Below are 16,852 nucleotides of genomic sequence, written 5' to 3'. Positions count from 1 at the left end.
GGGAGGAGGTGGTCAAGGGCTAGGCTCTGGTCTGGGTTTAACTCTCAGCTCCACCACTAACTAACATGTAACCTTGGGCCATTTGATTAACTACTCTTGAGTCTCAATTTTCTCAACTATAAGGCCACTGTTGAAGGTAAGATATGATAATTCATGTACTCAGCATAATACACAGCACAAAAGAGATCAATAAGTGTTATTATGACCACTCTGAGACCAAAAGCTGGCAAATGGGTGGCATTGCACAGTGCTAGGTCAAAGGTAATGTGAAGGGAAGAGGGATTAGCCTTCATTATGCCCAAATATGTGTGTGCAAGTGTTTTCAAGTACATTCTCATCTAATACTTTGGCATTACTATCTCCAAACAGCCTGGACTTGCCCATTTCCACGGAGTTAAGTATGAAGTAGAGCCAGCATTCAAACTCAAAGCCCAGGAGATCAGAAAAGGGACACTGCTGAGTAAAATGAGCTAACATGACTCTGGGTAGGCCTTTATTTCTCTTGTAGAGTAGCTACAAGTTCAATGTTTCTGCAGAGACCAAGCACAGCGGTCTAAAAATTGGCCATAGACAATGATGGCAACGGTTAACATCCATGGGGTGAAACAGTCCCTGAAAGAACATTCAATTTCACGTTTCAGTTTTAGTTACATCACTGATTAATCTCAGGGGCAAAGTTTACATTGTGACTGAAAATAGTTCCAGTTTTCATTTTTTTTTAATGAAAACTACGTGAGAATTTGGACTATTTTTCTTCCAATTTTGATAATAGAGAATAGCTCAAAAGTATAAGCTAATCTGATACTAAGCTCATTTATCAACATTTTCCACCCTAAAACTCTCATATGATAATCAGTGGAGGTGTATGCATGAAAAGCTGATTTTCTTAAGAGCCCAGCAAAAATTTCCTTTTACCCTTTTACCCTTTTATCTTTCAGTCATGGAGAAAAAAGAATCAGATGATGATACAGCAAAGTAATTCATTTTTCACGCTTGCAACCTGTTTATTTGCACATATTTATCTGGCAAAAACCAATACTCCTCAATTCAATTATTATCTGGTGCTTTTCCTTTGCACCCCACCAGGCAGTCATCACACATAACAGTATTTGTACACTTAAGTATTTACAAACTGAATGGTACATATCTACCTGTTTAGTTAACATGCATAGACATACAGACTTTTTTCATGGCTATATATGTGTATGTTATGGGCATATAATCTATATTTATTTATATTTCATATAGGTATAATTTAAAAGGTTGAGGCTCTTTGTTAATTGATTTTACCAATTACCTTGCTTTATGCAACCTCTATCCAGGAAAGCTACCAATTTCCAGTCAAGAACCAGCATAGAACAGTTGGTGATATCTAATTTGTTTTAACTATACTTTAAAAAAGTATCACAATGTATACATTTATCAAATCATTACTTTAAATATTTTACAATTTTGTCAACTGCACCTCAGTAAAGCTGAAAAAAAGAATATGAAGTGATTACAACCAATTTGCCAGTTTAAGATTTATTAAAGTGGTGAACCCCTAGAAGGCAAGAGGCAGGTGTTATCAATACAATCTGAATCATGCTTAATAAAGTCTTATTTTTTTTGTGACTTTATTTCCCTTTTTCCTATTACAACTGACAGACTGTGACAAGGTTTCTAGATCATAAATTTCAAATGAATTTTTAATAGACAGCTAGCTGGCATAAAGAAAATGGAGGATTCTCTCACCCTTTCACAACTGAGAAACGAAACAACAAATTACTAATGGCTCCCATTAGTTTAACTAAAATAAGGAATTAGCAACCTGGTCAGGGAATGAGCAACCTTCTCCAGCCATTGCCCCACACCTGGTCACAGATGCAAACAGACCAAAAACAACAAAGTCCAAAATTCATACAATAAAATCCTGATTTTCCGAATGCCTGGAAATGATGTGTTAGGATTAATTTTCTGCTATTTCGACCCTCTTTGACAAAAATATCTCTGAAATGTTTTGTGAATCATAATGTAATTCTCTGCAAAAATCCACTTATGGACATAACTAATGAATTACCATATAACGGATATGGAAGAGATGACAAAGAGAATGAATTTTCTGGCTCCCAGTTACAATGTAAAAGCCCCCAACGTCAAACTGCTGTGCCGTCATTTGCTTTTCTCTCTTAAAAGCAATGAATCAGATATATCCGCAATTGCTTAGGGTTCTGTTTCATCAGGGTTTTAATAGACATATTATTCTATGTGAGAAAGGTTGACAATTTTAGCAGTTTAACAAGAAGTCTGCACTGAGAATAAGGTTTACTGAATTCTTTCAAATGCCTAAAAGCCTACAATGTCATACATGAAAAAGTTGTTTACAAATTTATAGATTTTTCTGACATCTGAATAAATCACTAAAAACAGGATGACTGTAATTGATGTTTCTTTAAAATAATTCTTATAATTCTGAGCATTTCTGTCTTCTCTATTAAAAGTAGAACTTACAGATTATCTATGAATTTAAACTTACAAAAAAATACCAGATAATTTAGGAGAACAAAGTAGGATTTTAATTTTGTAAGAAAGAAAACACAGTAATCTATCCTCACTTTGATTCTATGAATACTTGCCCAGAGCCTATCATGTTCCCTGGTGTGCTGCTTACTGCTCTGGTGGGGTGGGGGGGATGGGAAGAAGACCTAACCAACACAGTGCTGCCTTCTGCGGCTCTGATGGTCCACCAGGGAAATAGATGCACTGATGCGGCAACTGCCAGGCACAGCGTACCTTGTTTAAGAGCACCTTCTCCTGCGCGGATGAAAGAGATTTCATTGGAATCCACCATGTGATACGCTCCATCTTGCAGGACAAACCGGAGCCCAGAGAGCTTGTGACCAGACAGAGGGCCCTTCTCGCAGGCATCCAAAAACCCCTGTTAATGAATGAACACAACTTCTGGAGTGAGTGGGTTTTACTCACAGAAGCATTATGAAAAACCCCCAAACGTTTTAGTATTCAGAAGTGTAACATTTTTATGTATGCTATATTTCATTGTTTAAAAAAAATTTTTTTTTTAAGTTGAACAGCCTATTTAAGTATTATTATTGTGGAATCTAGATGAGCAATCCCTTGGAAAACTCTATCACATAAAGGTGAGAGCTGGTTTGAAAGTGATGCTGAGAGTGCTACAATCGCTTTCTCATAACCTCATCTTCAAGAATTACTAAACGCTCATGATGCATTACAGAGACAGCATGATCTCAATTTTACAAGGAGGAAAGAGAGGAAAGGCAAATCTAAGAAATTCTCTAAAATAAAACGTCAATCAAAACTGACATCTAATCAACAGCTGTGTCTGAAGCTCCTACTATATACCTATCACTGCTCTGCCTCATTGGCAGATCACTAACAGCTTTAGTGTTCTACAATGTCAGTAAGAACTAAAATTAAAAGCTAATTTCATTTTTCCAAAGCAATTCTTTTTTTAAAAAAGCAGCTTTATTGAGGTATAACTGATATACAATAAACTATACATATTTAAAGAGTAAAATTTGATAAGTGTGCAATGTTTTTTTTCCTTCAGTCACTTAAATACTCGTAGAGCTCCTACAATTCAAGATAGTTTTTCATGGCAAGACAATCACACAGCTGCACATGTAGTACAATATATTTCTGGCATTCAAAACTGTAAACTCTAAATGCTGAAAAATATCTGAGCTTTCCTTCACTTACATTAATCCTGGAGAATAAAAGATAATTTAAAAGTGTGTGAATGACAAAATATTGTCTTGAAATAAAGTATAATGAATGAAACACACTAATCACAAAAAATGCTACCAAAATTAATGCTGAAGCCAAAATTATGATCTGTTAATAAAGATTTCTAAGTTAAAAGGTTAAAAAAACCTAAAAATCTCAATCTACAAGAATAGACAGTTGCTAAAGGTTTACAACAGTCTTAAAGCCAGTTGACCTAGAAAGCCAACAAATCACTAGTAACCCCGTTATATGTGCAAATCACTTCACAATTCCCAAAGAAATATCAGAGTCTTATCTGATCCTTGAGTTTGTGAGGGGTTCGGAATTAAGTACTATATGCTCAGTTTACAAAAGAAAGTGGCTCTGATTTACCCAAGGGCATGTTAATCACTAGCAGAGATTAGGACAGCACCCAGGTGTTGGGAATCTTAATGAATGTCCATTCTACTACATCAGTACACCTAAAACTTTCATAAACCCCTAACGCCTACTGCAAATTTCAAGTGCTGATTATAATCAATGAAGTAGTTTAAATTTATCAAGAGAAATACAATAACTATGATTAAGAAACAGAATGACTTCCCCTCATCGTCACAGCATATATTTATAGCTCTTGAACTTAAAGATTCTAATCAGATGGAAAGCTTAATGAGAAAAAGAAGCAGAACTGTAATGAAAATGAACCACAGATGACAACGTGATAGCAATGTGATTTGATACCTAATAGACTGTTTTTGATTTTTTTTTAAATGCAATAAAGGTTTTTTTGTTTGTTTTTACCTTTTCTACGGCAGGCACAAATTGCTTTGGAACATTTGACCCAAATGTTTCATCTGAAAACTCCAACTTGGTGTAGTTCTCTGGGTCCAGAGGCTCCAGTACACCTATCACTTTTCCAAACTGGCCTGCACCACCTGATTGTTTTTTATGTGTAAACTCAAACCTGAAAGTAATTTAGGAAGAAGAAAAAATCAACATAGCATTATATAATCACCAAAATGAAATAACTCCTACTAATTTAAATGAAAAACCACCTCTCATCATTTTTACTTTTTCCTTCAAATACCATAGCCTTGCTATAAAATTATTATAGAATTTATTTAAAAAGTAATCCTGTCCCTTCTGTTTTTACTTGGAGGTGAGGGTGGGGCACACCACCAAAGTAATCCATGGTTTTAATTCTGCTAATTCTGAATTTCACAAGTAGAAAGTAAAAGTCAACAAATTAAAATAAAAAGTCCGTCTAAGGTTCTTATTCTATTAATAGTAACCTACATTCCAAAGAGCTTACCCATTTCTTTTGGAATGCCTCCCTTCCCTGGGACAGTGTTCTCTCCTTAAATCTCTATGAGGACAATTATCTGAAAATAGGAGCTATGCAGTTAATTCATTCAGATAGTTGCTATTTGATTTTACAACTTGTACACTATGGACTGAGAAAATACGAGAGAAGGGAGTTTCAGGCGGAATAACTAACACCTGAAAATGATTAATGGCAAAATGATCATGATTAACATAAGTCATTCAAATAGACACACAGGTCAGTGTTTACTTGAAACTACTAATGACAACATAAATAGGATGAAATAAACATCTTACATGCATACTAAATATATGTAAACACAGGCTACGATATCATTGAAAAAACATTTCATGAGGGCTTCCCTGGTGGCGCAGTGGTTGAGAATCTGCCTGCCAATGCAGGGGTCACGGGTTCGAGCCCTGGTCTGGGAAGATCCCACATGCCGTGGAGCAACTGGGCCTGTGAGCCACAACTACTGAGCCTGCGCATCTGGAGCCTGTGCTCCGCAACAAGAGAGGCCGCGATAGTGAGAGGCCCGCGCACCGCGATGAAGAGTGGCCCCCGCTTGCCGCAACTAGAGAAAGCCCTCGCACAGAAACAAAGACCCAACACAGCTAAAAATAAATATAAAAGTAAATTAAAAAAAAAAAAAAACAAAAACATTTCATCAGTATCTACTGTTTGGAAGGCGTTTTTCCTGTCAACTGAAACCTTCCTCAAGGCCATAAGATGGAAGAAGCTGGCTGCTTTCAAAGGTGTCTGCAGATAACTGCAGGTAAATGGACATTAATGAGTGTGTGTTCCTGCGTACAGGTCTGTGAATGGTTTGGAAGAAGTAAACAGCAAATTTCAGTAGATGTCAGCTTGGAATAAGCAGTTTCCATAGAGAGCCTAAGCGTGAATGTGCCTGATGAACTGCCTTTAAATAATCTTCCAGCAGCCAAGAGCTTCAGGATAGGCTGGGAAACAATGCTGAATGGTTGATTTTCCCGGGAGAGAAACAAACAGCCATCAGAACCACCGAGAGCAGGAAAGGGAGAAGAGAAACAACTGCCAAATCACCACAGAATTACTGAAGGGATTCCAAAACTGTGGTCCATTGACATATTCTCTAGTATGCTCAAGTTCTCTGAGACATTTTAAATTTTGTTTTCAATTTGATAATAATATGACATACAACATACTCTAGATCTGTGCTGTCTATATGGTAATCACTAATCATGGATATTTACATTGAAATTAAATAAAATTTAAAATTCGTTCCTCAGCTGCACTAGTCACATTACAAGTGGTCAACAGGCAGGTGTGGAGAGTGGCTACTGTCCGGGACAGCAGAGCCAAACATTTCCATCGCTGCACAAACTGCTACTGGACAGCAGTGCCCTGGAGGGCCAGCTCACAGACAAGCAATCCCTGCGGTTTCAGGGACCATGGCTGCGTTTATAATCAAGTGGATGCCAAATAACAGGACACTCATGTGCCAGGCTTGTGCTAAACACTTTTTATGAACAGTCTTACTTGCTCTTCACCACAGACCCATGAAGTAGGCACTATTTTTTATTATTATTTTACAGGTGAGAAACCTGAGGGTCAGAAAAGCTAAGTAACTTGCCAAACGTGATACAGCTCTTAAGTGGCAGAGCCAGGATTCGTACCAAGACCAACACTCTTAATCAAACATGTTTCTAAAAGGCTAATAAGAACATAAACTGATTTAATCTGCACACGATGCATTCACTTCAAAAGCTGTTAGAAGACACTGCACAAAGAGAGATTTTACTGTAGCTTAAATAGAGAAGTGGAAGAACTAAGACATCACTTGGTAGGCACTGAATAGATGTGCTGAAGGCAAAAGAATCCATGCTCCTGTGGTCAGACCACTGGAATTTTATAAAAGACAATTTCATTTTGACAAAACATCATCATCTCTCACATTAAAATTACTGTTAATTAGAATTGTGTTGGTTTTATTGCATATCTCTATTTTGTAGATTTATTTTGACTTCATAGTCTTATCAAAGTTGCAAGCCATAGGCGTTTTAAGTTTTATGTCCATACAATTATTTAAAATAATAATTTAATTTGCCCGATCCCAGAGACCCATAATAATTTTGCTACTTTCAAGGTAACTCATACATTATTCAAGTTTGCGGATAATGATCTCTTGACTTACCACTAATGAAATTTTAGTAAGTAAGATTTCAAGGACTCAAGTATAGGAATAAGATTCTCTCAATGCAGTTTATTTATTTAACATCTAAATAAGCAGTTTAAAAATTTTAATATAATAATTATATTTTTAAAAGAACTTAAACTGGTATGTGTACTTTTAGTAAATAAATGCCTGATACGTCACAACCTCTGTTACTAGCCTTGATCTACAGAGATGTTAACTGTATTCGTAAAGCTTCAAAAGGGTGATTTCATCTAGGAAGCTCACATATTGTACTCCTCACAACTCTAACTGGTAATAAAACAGATGTTAACTAGCTACTTGTGAAAACTTTAAAATTTCATTATCAGCAAAAAAGCTCTTTCTGGGTAATTAGAATGTATTCCGCCACTCCTTCTTGGACACTATCAAAGGAGCACATAATTCATACAACTAACACACAAATACAGTGACAACCTAAGAGGTTGGCTGATAGATGAATGACTCACACCCCCCCACACACCGCCCAAAAACAGAAAAACAAGCTTCAATTTTTTACAAAAAGCCTTGAGGAGAAACTAACCCTTTCATCCTCTAGTTACTTGATGGTTGTTGGCTAATATAATTAGAAAGAATGGGAATGCCTTACTACTTACTGTTCTTTAAAAATCTACTTACTCCAAAGACTTTATTTACAAATAAAAAGGGTATTTGAGGAAAACAACACATTACAAATACATTTTTGTTAACTTTTTTAAAAAAAGCAACACAATATATGTGTCTACTCAAGGAACCTTCAAAATCCGTTTTGGGAAAAATAGCAAAGAGTCTTTATTTCTAAGCCAACCAGCTACAGTGTCAGTTTGGCTATACATTTGATGAAAAGAAATCTTAGCTGCTAGATCTACAGCAAATCCAAAGAACAGCCTAGACTACAGTTCCTTTAAAGCTCACAGGAGGTAATTAAGAGATCTGGAGAGTAAAAATGCACTGCCTACTAAAAGTCTGTGCTTGCTTAAGGAGCTTTAAAAAACTGCTTTTGTTAGAAGCTACTTCAATGTAGTGCTTTGTATAAATTCAGTTTTTAAGTAAGTTTTAATCCTCAAAGTAAAATTTTCAAAGTGATTCAGAAAGTTGGAAGCATGGTGTGATATCAAAACCTCATCTTTCGAAGATCAGTAAAGGGAGAGAGGAGTGCAAGTACCTTTTAAAATTCTCCTGACCTAAATTACATAATCCTCCAAATTAATGCTATCGTTTGCAGTCTCTCGTACCCTGATTTGGGCAGAACTGATACACCACCACAGAAAGCTGGGTATGAGCAAGCCTGTTCCTGGACAGGGAAGAGAAAAGAAGGTATCACAATGACTCACTACCTGGCGCTCCTTTGTACTTTGCCCCGTGCCGGACACTGCGGGTGGTGTATAAGGAAGTTGCGCTCGTGCCGGACACTGTGGGTGGTGTATAAGGAAGTTGCGCTCCAGTCTGCAAGTAAAGCAACCAGCCTCCTTCCACGAAGAGGAAACTTGAAGCCCCAGAGACTCTCCACTAAGGCGAAACCCCGAAAGCCCCTCCCCAAGCTTCTGTAAAGGTTAATAAAAGGAAGGATGTAGTCCCTAACAACCCAGCCCAACGACTCACTCCTCACCCCCCCTTAAAGGAGAAGGGGGCTCTCTCCAAACAGGGACTAGAGAGTAACAGTAGGCGGTAACAGGGCGGGGCTCCAGGAGCAGCCTCCTTAGGAGCCAGCTCCCAGGCAGCGGCTTGCAGAATCGGAAGGAGGGAAGGAGGGAAGGAGGGAGACAGCGAGGGAAGGAGCTGGCGGCCCCGCCCCAGGCCCCGCCCAGCCCAAAGAAGGAGGGCTGACTTTTCCGCCTGGGGGACTCAGCAGAAGGCAGGACGGGGCTCCAGGAGCAGCCTCCTTAGGAGCCAGCTCCCAGGCAGCGGCTTGCAGAATCGGAAGGAGGGAAGGAGGGAAGGAGGGAGACAGCGAGGGAAGGAGCTGGCGGCCCCGCCCCAGGCCCCGCCCAGCCCAAAGAAGGAGGGCTGACTTTTCCGCCTGGGGGACTCAGCAGCAGGCAGGACGGGGGTGCCCTTCCCTTCCTGTGAAGCTCGAGCAGCCCCACGCAAGCCCAGCCGCGGCTCACCAAGAATGGCAATCCCTCCGACCCACTACCCGGCCTCCAGGGCGGCCTCGGTGGTAGAGAGCTGCATCAACTACCAGCAGGGCAGCCCCCACAAGGTGTTTCTGGTGCAGACAGTCAAACAAGCCAGCCTGCAGGTGAGTCGGGCAGAGGGTGGTGGCGGCACCTGCTAGCGTTCCCCCCACCGCCGAGGGTCTCAGCTCCACCTGCTTCTGACCCCCCACACCCCATGCCCGTTTTGGGCCTCAAGGCTGGCTGTCTCTCTAGAGGAGTTGGCTTTTCTGGGGTTGGGCTACACTCCAGTCTCTGGGGACAGCCCCGGGAATGTTTGTTGTTTTTACGGGAAGGCAGAGACACTGGTAGTTTTTATGAGCCCTGCTATAAGGAAATCGGTAAATGTTCTCAATTGGGGCGGCTTCTCCCCTTTCCCCAAGTGAAACCTACAGGAACCATTTTCAAAAGGATCTTAAAACTGGCGCTATGTTTAGCATATACTACTCCAATCTGGGCCAACAAAAGCTCCCGTCTTGCAAAAGATTCTTCACTGCCTGAATTTTAAGATCAATCCTTTATTAGACTCTTTGACCAAAATGAAGGGTTAAACAAAAAGCAACAGAAACTGACAAAGCAGAGTAAAAGTATTGTGGCCTGAAGCTTCACTTCAACCATCCAAACACTACTGCCACTGACCGCTGTGAATGATGGGCCCCCTCTGGCTAAAGGGTTAAATTAAACGCTCAAGACCTCAGCAACCACTAAGCTTGTTTCCGTTTTACTAAAATCTAATAGATTTGCGACTGTCCCTTATTTATCTGACAGAAGTTTAACTGCTAACAGTCTTTAAGAGCTGACAGGGAGTAAATGTTATTTCAAAACCACACCAGATAACATAATTAGGTATAAATTCTCAATTACATCTTGATTCAAAAGTGAAATACCTAAACGTCTGTCTTACTGTTATAAAATTTGTTAACGTATCATTTTGCAGGTCCACTAACATACAAGTAAAAGCAGTACTTAACATTCTCTAACCACTTCGCAGTAAGCTGCCTCAAAATGGAATTCATCTTCATTGAACACTATTTGCAGGGTACATAAGGCTTTATGAAAAAGCTTTTCAATGGTGCATCCTATTTGTCACCTTTAGAATTAAAATTTTCAAAATTTCTCATGTGGAATTTAGGATCACAGATCCAGAGGTTAGAGTACTCTGATGATTGAAAGTGAATTATAACCGATTTTATTTATATATGCTTTTATCTCACCCTCTTGTTCTCATCCAAAATAACCCTGCTAGAGGACCTGCTAAATTAGATGTCACAAACATGGTGACATGCCTTGGTCAAGGTGTAAGGCCTTAATCATTTACCCCCAACAGTCAGCACCACGCCCAACCAAATGAGAATGGATTCTTCTAACAATGTAAAGGATTGAGTTATTGTTATAATAACACCACATTTTCTTAATTTTAGGATATTCCAGGAAGAGGACATAAGTATCGCCTTAAATTTTCTGTGGAAGAAATTATCCAAAAAGTAAGTGAAATGTCACTTTATTATGAAATAAAATTTGATTCCTAATATTCCATATCACCTCTGCTGATCAAATCATAGGATTAATTTGGTTTTTAAAAAAGTTGTTGTAAAATCCCTGCCTCAAAAAAAATGATCACCATACAAAGGTCAGTTTTTACTTTTTGTGTATTCTGAGATACACTTAGTATTTCTATCACGCTATTTAGAAAAGAGACTCTATATACTTCAGTTCAAATAAATTTCCTTTAAAAATATTATGTACTCATAGGCCAGTATGAATTTATGCCTAATATGAACAAGTGTAATAATTAACTCTACAATCATCATCACTTTTTTATGTCTGTTTCATTCTGTTTTTCATTTCTTTTATTTAAAGAAAGCAAGTGCTTTTAGATATTTATGAGCAATAGAATGGCCAACTGGTACCACTCTGTTCAGATAAGAATCTTTCAGTAATGTGGCAGGGAAATTTTAAAAAATTATACACCTGTCAAATTATTAATGAGACAAACTTTAAAAGGAAGGAACTGCCACTTGTACCATAACCACCTTGAAATTTAAAAAAGCTTGCCCTTTTGTTAAGCATAATTAAGAAGAGATACAGGCTAACATAAGGAGATTCATTAAAAGGCATTTGAGCTGCTTCACAGTCATCTTTACAAAGCAGAACCAACGCTACAATCTTCTCATTTTATATTTGGATATAGATTGCAGAATCTGAGTTTGAGAAAATTTCTGTTATTTCAGGAGGAGAGAATAAGAGTAATGGACAGACTTAAAAAAGTAACCAGAGTCTAGAGTTGGTATATAAAGACTAAAATCTGCTTTACAAATGGACTTCCCATTAATACTGAAATACATAGTTTTAAAATGAATTTACAAGATTATGAGACCTTATATGTTATAAAATAAGTTACCTATTTTAGATACCTCTAAGAAAATTATTGGGCCACCACCAATTAGATACCTCTGGAATAGGTACACTCAAGTCAAGTCTGAAACAACATCATTAGGGGGGCAATGCTTTAAATGTTATATCTCAAAGAACAATAATTAGTAATGGATGGCCATCTACATGTAAAGATCTTTCACAAAATGTTTCAAACAGCAAGTTACAGTGAATTGCACAGCTGAAGTACTGTACCCTCCAATGGGACAAGATACTGCACCAGAAGTCAACTTCACATTTGAAGGAGAAATTGGAAAGAACCCAGATGAGGAAGATACCACATTTTATCATAGACTCAAGTCTATGAAGGAACCACTAGAAGCACAAAATATTCCAGGTATGTAAATATATGGCACGGAAAAATATTTTTTTCGACTTTAAGATCAATATCAATTACCTATGCTCAAAATTGTTAGATGTTAACATTATGCTGGCAATATACTGACTTTTGCAAAAATATTTATTACTAATCTAATTCAACAACAAAAAAAGCCTTGGAACCTTATAGATCAATCTATGGCTTAATTAAATTAATTACTTTCTGTACGCATTTGAAGAAAACTAAGACATGACTTAGAATTTAGATTTTTTTTTAAAGGTTAATACTGTATATATGAAATAATTCCATTTATCATATAAATGTTTCCCTCACCAGACAGTTTTGGAAATGTACCTCCGGAAATGAAGCCAGTTCAACATTTAGCCTGGGTTGCCTGTGGTTATATAATATGGCAAAATTCTACTGAAAATACATGGTATAAAATGGCAAAAATTCAAACTGTCAAGCAAGTGGTAAGTAATTTCTATAAAATACACTATTAATAGATTTAATATTTACTGAAGGTGTTATAATTCATGATTGGATAAATAGTGCCCCTTTAGTCATTTTGTATTTAAGATAGTGAAGTCAGTATTTGAAGAAGTCAGTTATCAAGGCCAGAGAAGGTGAAGCTGCAGTTTCAAGAGAGTGAAGTCTTGAATTATAAATAATTTGGCAGTGGTTTTTGTGTGCAGCTTAATACAGATTATTTCCTTTTGCAACCTAAGTTTTGTGTTCAAATTACTATAATCATGTGATACTGAAACCACCTCTGCTTTTTTCCTCTAGTGAAATGGTAGTGTCACAGCTAAAGATATGGCTGGCATTTTTTCCCCCAGGATCAGCTGGAACAAAAGTATTAGCACTCAGTCTTTGTGAAGCTTCCTGTATATAATTATCTTTTATAACCCATTTAGTCATAATTGACAACCTCATATCTTACTTGTTGCTAGCCTTGTATTTTAAGTCTGATATGACTATTCCAAACTGCCTCTTTCTAGACCTTAAAGAGATTAAAATAAATTATTTGAGTTTAGCTCTATTAAGAGGTTTAAAAGAAAAACAAAATATGTCAACTAGTAGTATTTAATGGAATACAAGAAAAATACTCTGTAAGAGAAAAGCACTTTCCATTGGCTTGTTTCAGTTTGTTGATAACAAACTGCAAGGCAGCTGGAGCACCTGTACTCCACAAGCTTTTGCAGCCACTTATTAGATACCTTTGGACACTGGAGGACAGGATACCAATTACAGTACTCAGAGTGTAATGCCAAATACCTAGCATCACTATTTATAACACTTTAAGAGAGCCTTTTTCTAATGCATTTTTGTAGATAGCAACCTTGGTTACAACACTCCTATAGGGGCATTGCGGCTCAGATAATTGAGTAGCTGGGTCCACGTTACAGAGGATCTACAATCACAAACATGATTTTCAAGCCATGTTTTTATAGCAAAATATGCAGTGTTACTGCTTTATGAAAGAAATTTCCTGTAACCCTTCACTAAACTGCAGTTTTAAAGCATTAATGAAAATCCCAACAGAAGAGTTTAACCACTGCTTCAGCGTGTATATATTATATATCTTTACCTATTATGATCCAACACTTAAGAAACCTTCCTGATTTTTACCTTATCCTTAAAGGACATTCTTTGTTGATATAGTCAAAGAAGGGATTGCTTCAAGATACTATTAAGGAGAGAAGAGCATAGTTTTATTTGATCCTGGGGCCATATTTATAATTACTGTCAACCAAAGGAGCCACAGGAGTTTGTGCTGCCTCTTGGAGTCTAGGGCTTGTTTCAATACATCAGTTATAAGCTTTAAAGAGCCTTGGGTGAGTACAGCAAATTTCTGATGACCATGGTTTGAAACTCTGTAGACGCACTATTTCTGTGCAGCTGATAGTATAAATACTTTATATGTCCAAAGCAATAAGCAGCATAGATCAAAGCTTTAGTTACAAAATCAAACATTACATTTTTATTATTTTCAGTTTTTTAAAAGAGAATTCCTATTATAAAATTGGTTTCCTTTAGTGTAAACTCTCATTTCAGTAGTTTATCCCTTAAACGATGCTTTTCTGAATAATGGAAACATTAAGGAATCTTAAATGACAAATTATAGACTGTAATGTTCTTAAATAGCTACCACAACTCAGAAACTAAAAACAGAAGGGGTAAATGATTTTTAGAGTAACAAATTTTTTAAAAATCATGATTTTAAAATGTAGTTTGAAAGAAATCTTATTTATAAGAGAATAGTTTTTCTGCCAGGCTAAATAAATTATGACATTCAATTTTTAATTTTACTTAAGTGGAAGTATTACTGTCATCTACTAATGAAAGCTGATTCTTAAAATTATCATTTTTGCCAATGATATCAAGTTTTAAACGCAGGTTTTTATTTTTTATTATAGCAAAGAAATGATGACTTCATTGAGTTAGACTACACCATTCTACTTCATGACATTGCATCTCAGGTAGAGTATCATTTTCCTTTATTTGATGCTACTTTGAAAATTGAGACTCATTTTGTAGCCACAGTATGCCTTATTAATTTTGACTCTAAATCAGAATTCATATAAATTCAAATAGGCACCAGGTTGAAATATATTACACTTGCAGCAATTTAACTTGTTTTGTGCTTTCTTTATGAGGACTGTTTTGTTTCTAACAAAATATAAACCCAACTCTGTTTTCTTAAATGTTTTCTGAATTTTATCATAGCATCAGTTTCCTTTACTTGCAGGAGATTATTCCTTGGCAAATGCAAGTTCTCTGGCATCCACAATATGGTACTAAAGTAAAACATAATAGCCGTCTACCAAAGGAAGCACAATTGGAATAAATGAAGACTGTAACATTCGATGAAGTATAAACATGCTTATTAATGATGTGTATACCAGTCTTCATTGATATCTAGCTTAAAGGGTCAGACAAATCTCATAAGTGTCCCTTTGTATAAATGGCCTGAACTACAGAACTATATAGCTTCCATAATAAAGAGCATCACAATGTAAAAGTGTCTCATCAACAGTAACAGTGCTATGTATATCCCCTAATAAAAAGCTTTAAATTCCAGCCTCATAGTTTATGTTTAATCGTTTTGCATACTTACGGGACAGGGGCCGTAATGGTTTCTCTGAAAGCAACTTTTGGCTTTCCTGTGGTACAAGGACAGCCATATTCTCTTTCCATCCTCTAAAAAGAGCAGGAGAGATCTTTTTGATATATTTAAATTAAAAAAATAATGAACTAAAGGAAGAAAAATCCCAAGAATCTCAACTACCTTAGAAGCATTCATTTAAATATGATAAGCAAATGATAAATCTTAAATCACTTAAGTACCTTATGAGGATAAATACATGATATTAAACAATACAAACTGCTTTTACAGATTTTATATAAATGAATTCTAATTTAGATTGATTAACTTATACTTACCTCCAATTAATCTATCCAATAAAACTTTATCTTTGCTCCATTTTATTACATATTCACTGGAATAGTATATGAATCTGTTGTCATAATTTTCTACTATCTCAACTTCAAAGATATAATCACAACCAGAATTTTTAATCATAAGTCATATATATTTTGTTTTCATTCATATACACACAAGACCTTTCCTAGGTAAGCAGGGGCCCCATCTACCCACTTGTTTATCTCCATTATAATGATCTTCAAGTACTGACTTGAGAAGAAAACAGGCAAGAAATGGCCTGAAGAGTGGGTACTGGTGGGCCGACTTTCTCAGCAGGTTTCTCCCTGAGGTTGTCTTCCTAAGGCTGAGACCAGGATACACTCGACCCAAGGAACCATAACCTAGGGATGGATGAATGGTCTTACTGCAAATCCCCTGAGCCTTGATTCTAGAAGTCTGCAATGTTTTACGAATAAAAAGATTTAGAAACCAAAAGTAATTAATTAGTAACACACACTGGAAGAAGCAGTATACCACATCTAGATACAAAAACCAGAGTGAAGCTTGAAGAACCACTATTAGTTTATAACCATTAGATTGAGAATTATCGACTTTTAACAAAAACATAGACATAAATAAAGTGAATTTAACTTCCTTGTTATTCATTACCTGAGCATAGATTTCCAGGTGTAATTCTCCCATTCCAGATACAATTGTCTCTTTGCTCTCAGTGTCAAAGTGGACTTTAAATGTGGGATCTTCTCTTGTAAACCTGCCAATACCTTTTGAAAATTTTTCCAGATCATTCTTTAAAAAAAGAAAATCATTACACATTTTACTAAGCATGATAAGCAATGAAACTGTTGAAAAAACTTTAATGAATGAAATCAAATACATGAACAGTTAAAAAATAAAAATGATCTACCATCTAGTTTCTAGGCTATATCCTTTTAATATGAGAGCTTGAATACCACACAACCAAGACAGCAGGGAATAGCTAACTGATAGAATTTTCTTTTCACACCAAGATACAGGAGTCCAAGACTTAACTATGCCCTTTCCTATTATATTGACAGAAACTGTCCATTTGTGGAAAACTGCCCATAAAGCAGAAAGTAGAATCTGTGTTACGTGTTATATCTTAGAAATCCTATACATAATCAAAGGAATCAGCATGGTTACCAAGTTTCTACTGTAGATTCAAGAGGGCAGTTAAGACCAACACTAGGCAAATGCACATTGAGACCTCTCCCTTTCAAAACAATCTGCTTGGATGTGG

The 16,852-nt window shown here is 36.7% G+C and overlaps 2 protein-coding genes across 8 annotated transcripts in view; one reads left to right on the top strand and one right to left on the bottom strand.

Annotated features, from left to right (window-relative positions):
• GFM1 (G elongation factor mitochondrial 1) overlaps window positions 1-16,852 on the bottom strand; it is a 52,238-nt gene that overhangs the window by 13,498 nt on the left and 21,888 nt on the right. For all 7 annotated transcript variants that reach the window (XM_082459548.1, XM_082459546.1, XM_082459545.1 and 4 more), the window contains exons 12-15: window positions 16,243-16,380; window positions 15,268-15,350; window positions 4,525-4,687; window positions 2,773-2,917 (exon numbers count right to left, since the gene is read on the bottom strand). In XM_082459548.1, the coding sequence (XP_082315674.1) occupies window positions 2,773-2,917; window positions 4,525-4,687; window positions 15,268-15,350; window positions 16,243-16,380 (529 nt within the window). The remainder of the gene's footprint in view (window positions 1-2,772; window positions 2,918-4,524; window positions 4,688-15,267; window positions 15,351-16,242; window positions 16,381-16,852) is intronic.
• Window positions 9,146-15,230, top strand: LXN (latexin). Its single transcript, XM_082459690.1, has 6 exons — window positions 9,146-9,480; window positions 10,816-10,878; window positions 11,987-12,164; window positions 12,483-12,619; window positions 14,567-14,629; window positions 14,899-15,230. The coding sequence occupies exons 1-6, from the start codon at window positions 9,352-9,354 to the stop codon at window positions 14,995-14,997; spliced, it is 669 nt and encodes a 222-aa protein (XP_082315816.1). The 5' UTR covers window positions 9,146-9,351; the 3' UTR covers window positions 14,998-15,230.

The sequence above is a fragment of the Balaenoptera physalus genome (assembly GCF_965194825.1).
Source record: "Balaenoptera physalus genome assembly, chromosome: 4".
Taxonomy (NCBI): Eukaryota; Metazoa; Chordata; class Mammalia; order Artiodactyla; family Balaenopteridae; genus Balaenoptera; species Balaenoptera physalus.
This window is presented reverse-complemented; position numbering and strand designations above follow the sequence as displayed.

What these genes read in the sequence shown, in the direction of transcription:
- LXN (XM_082459690.1), top strand. Translation starts at nt 9,352, where the DNA reads ATGGCAATCCCTCCGACCCACTACCCGGCCTCCAGGGCGGCCTCGGTG. An exon ending in TTCAAACTGTCAAGCAAGTG is followed by an intron (nt 12,620 to 14,566) that starts GTAAGTAATTTC and finishes TTTTTATTATAG; the next exon opens with CAAAGAAATGATGACTTCAT. An exon ending in TTCATGACATTGCATCTCAG is followed by an intron (nt 14,630 to 14,898) that starts GTAGAGTATCAT and finishes CTTTACTTGCAG; the next exon opens with GAGATTATTCCTTGGCAAAT.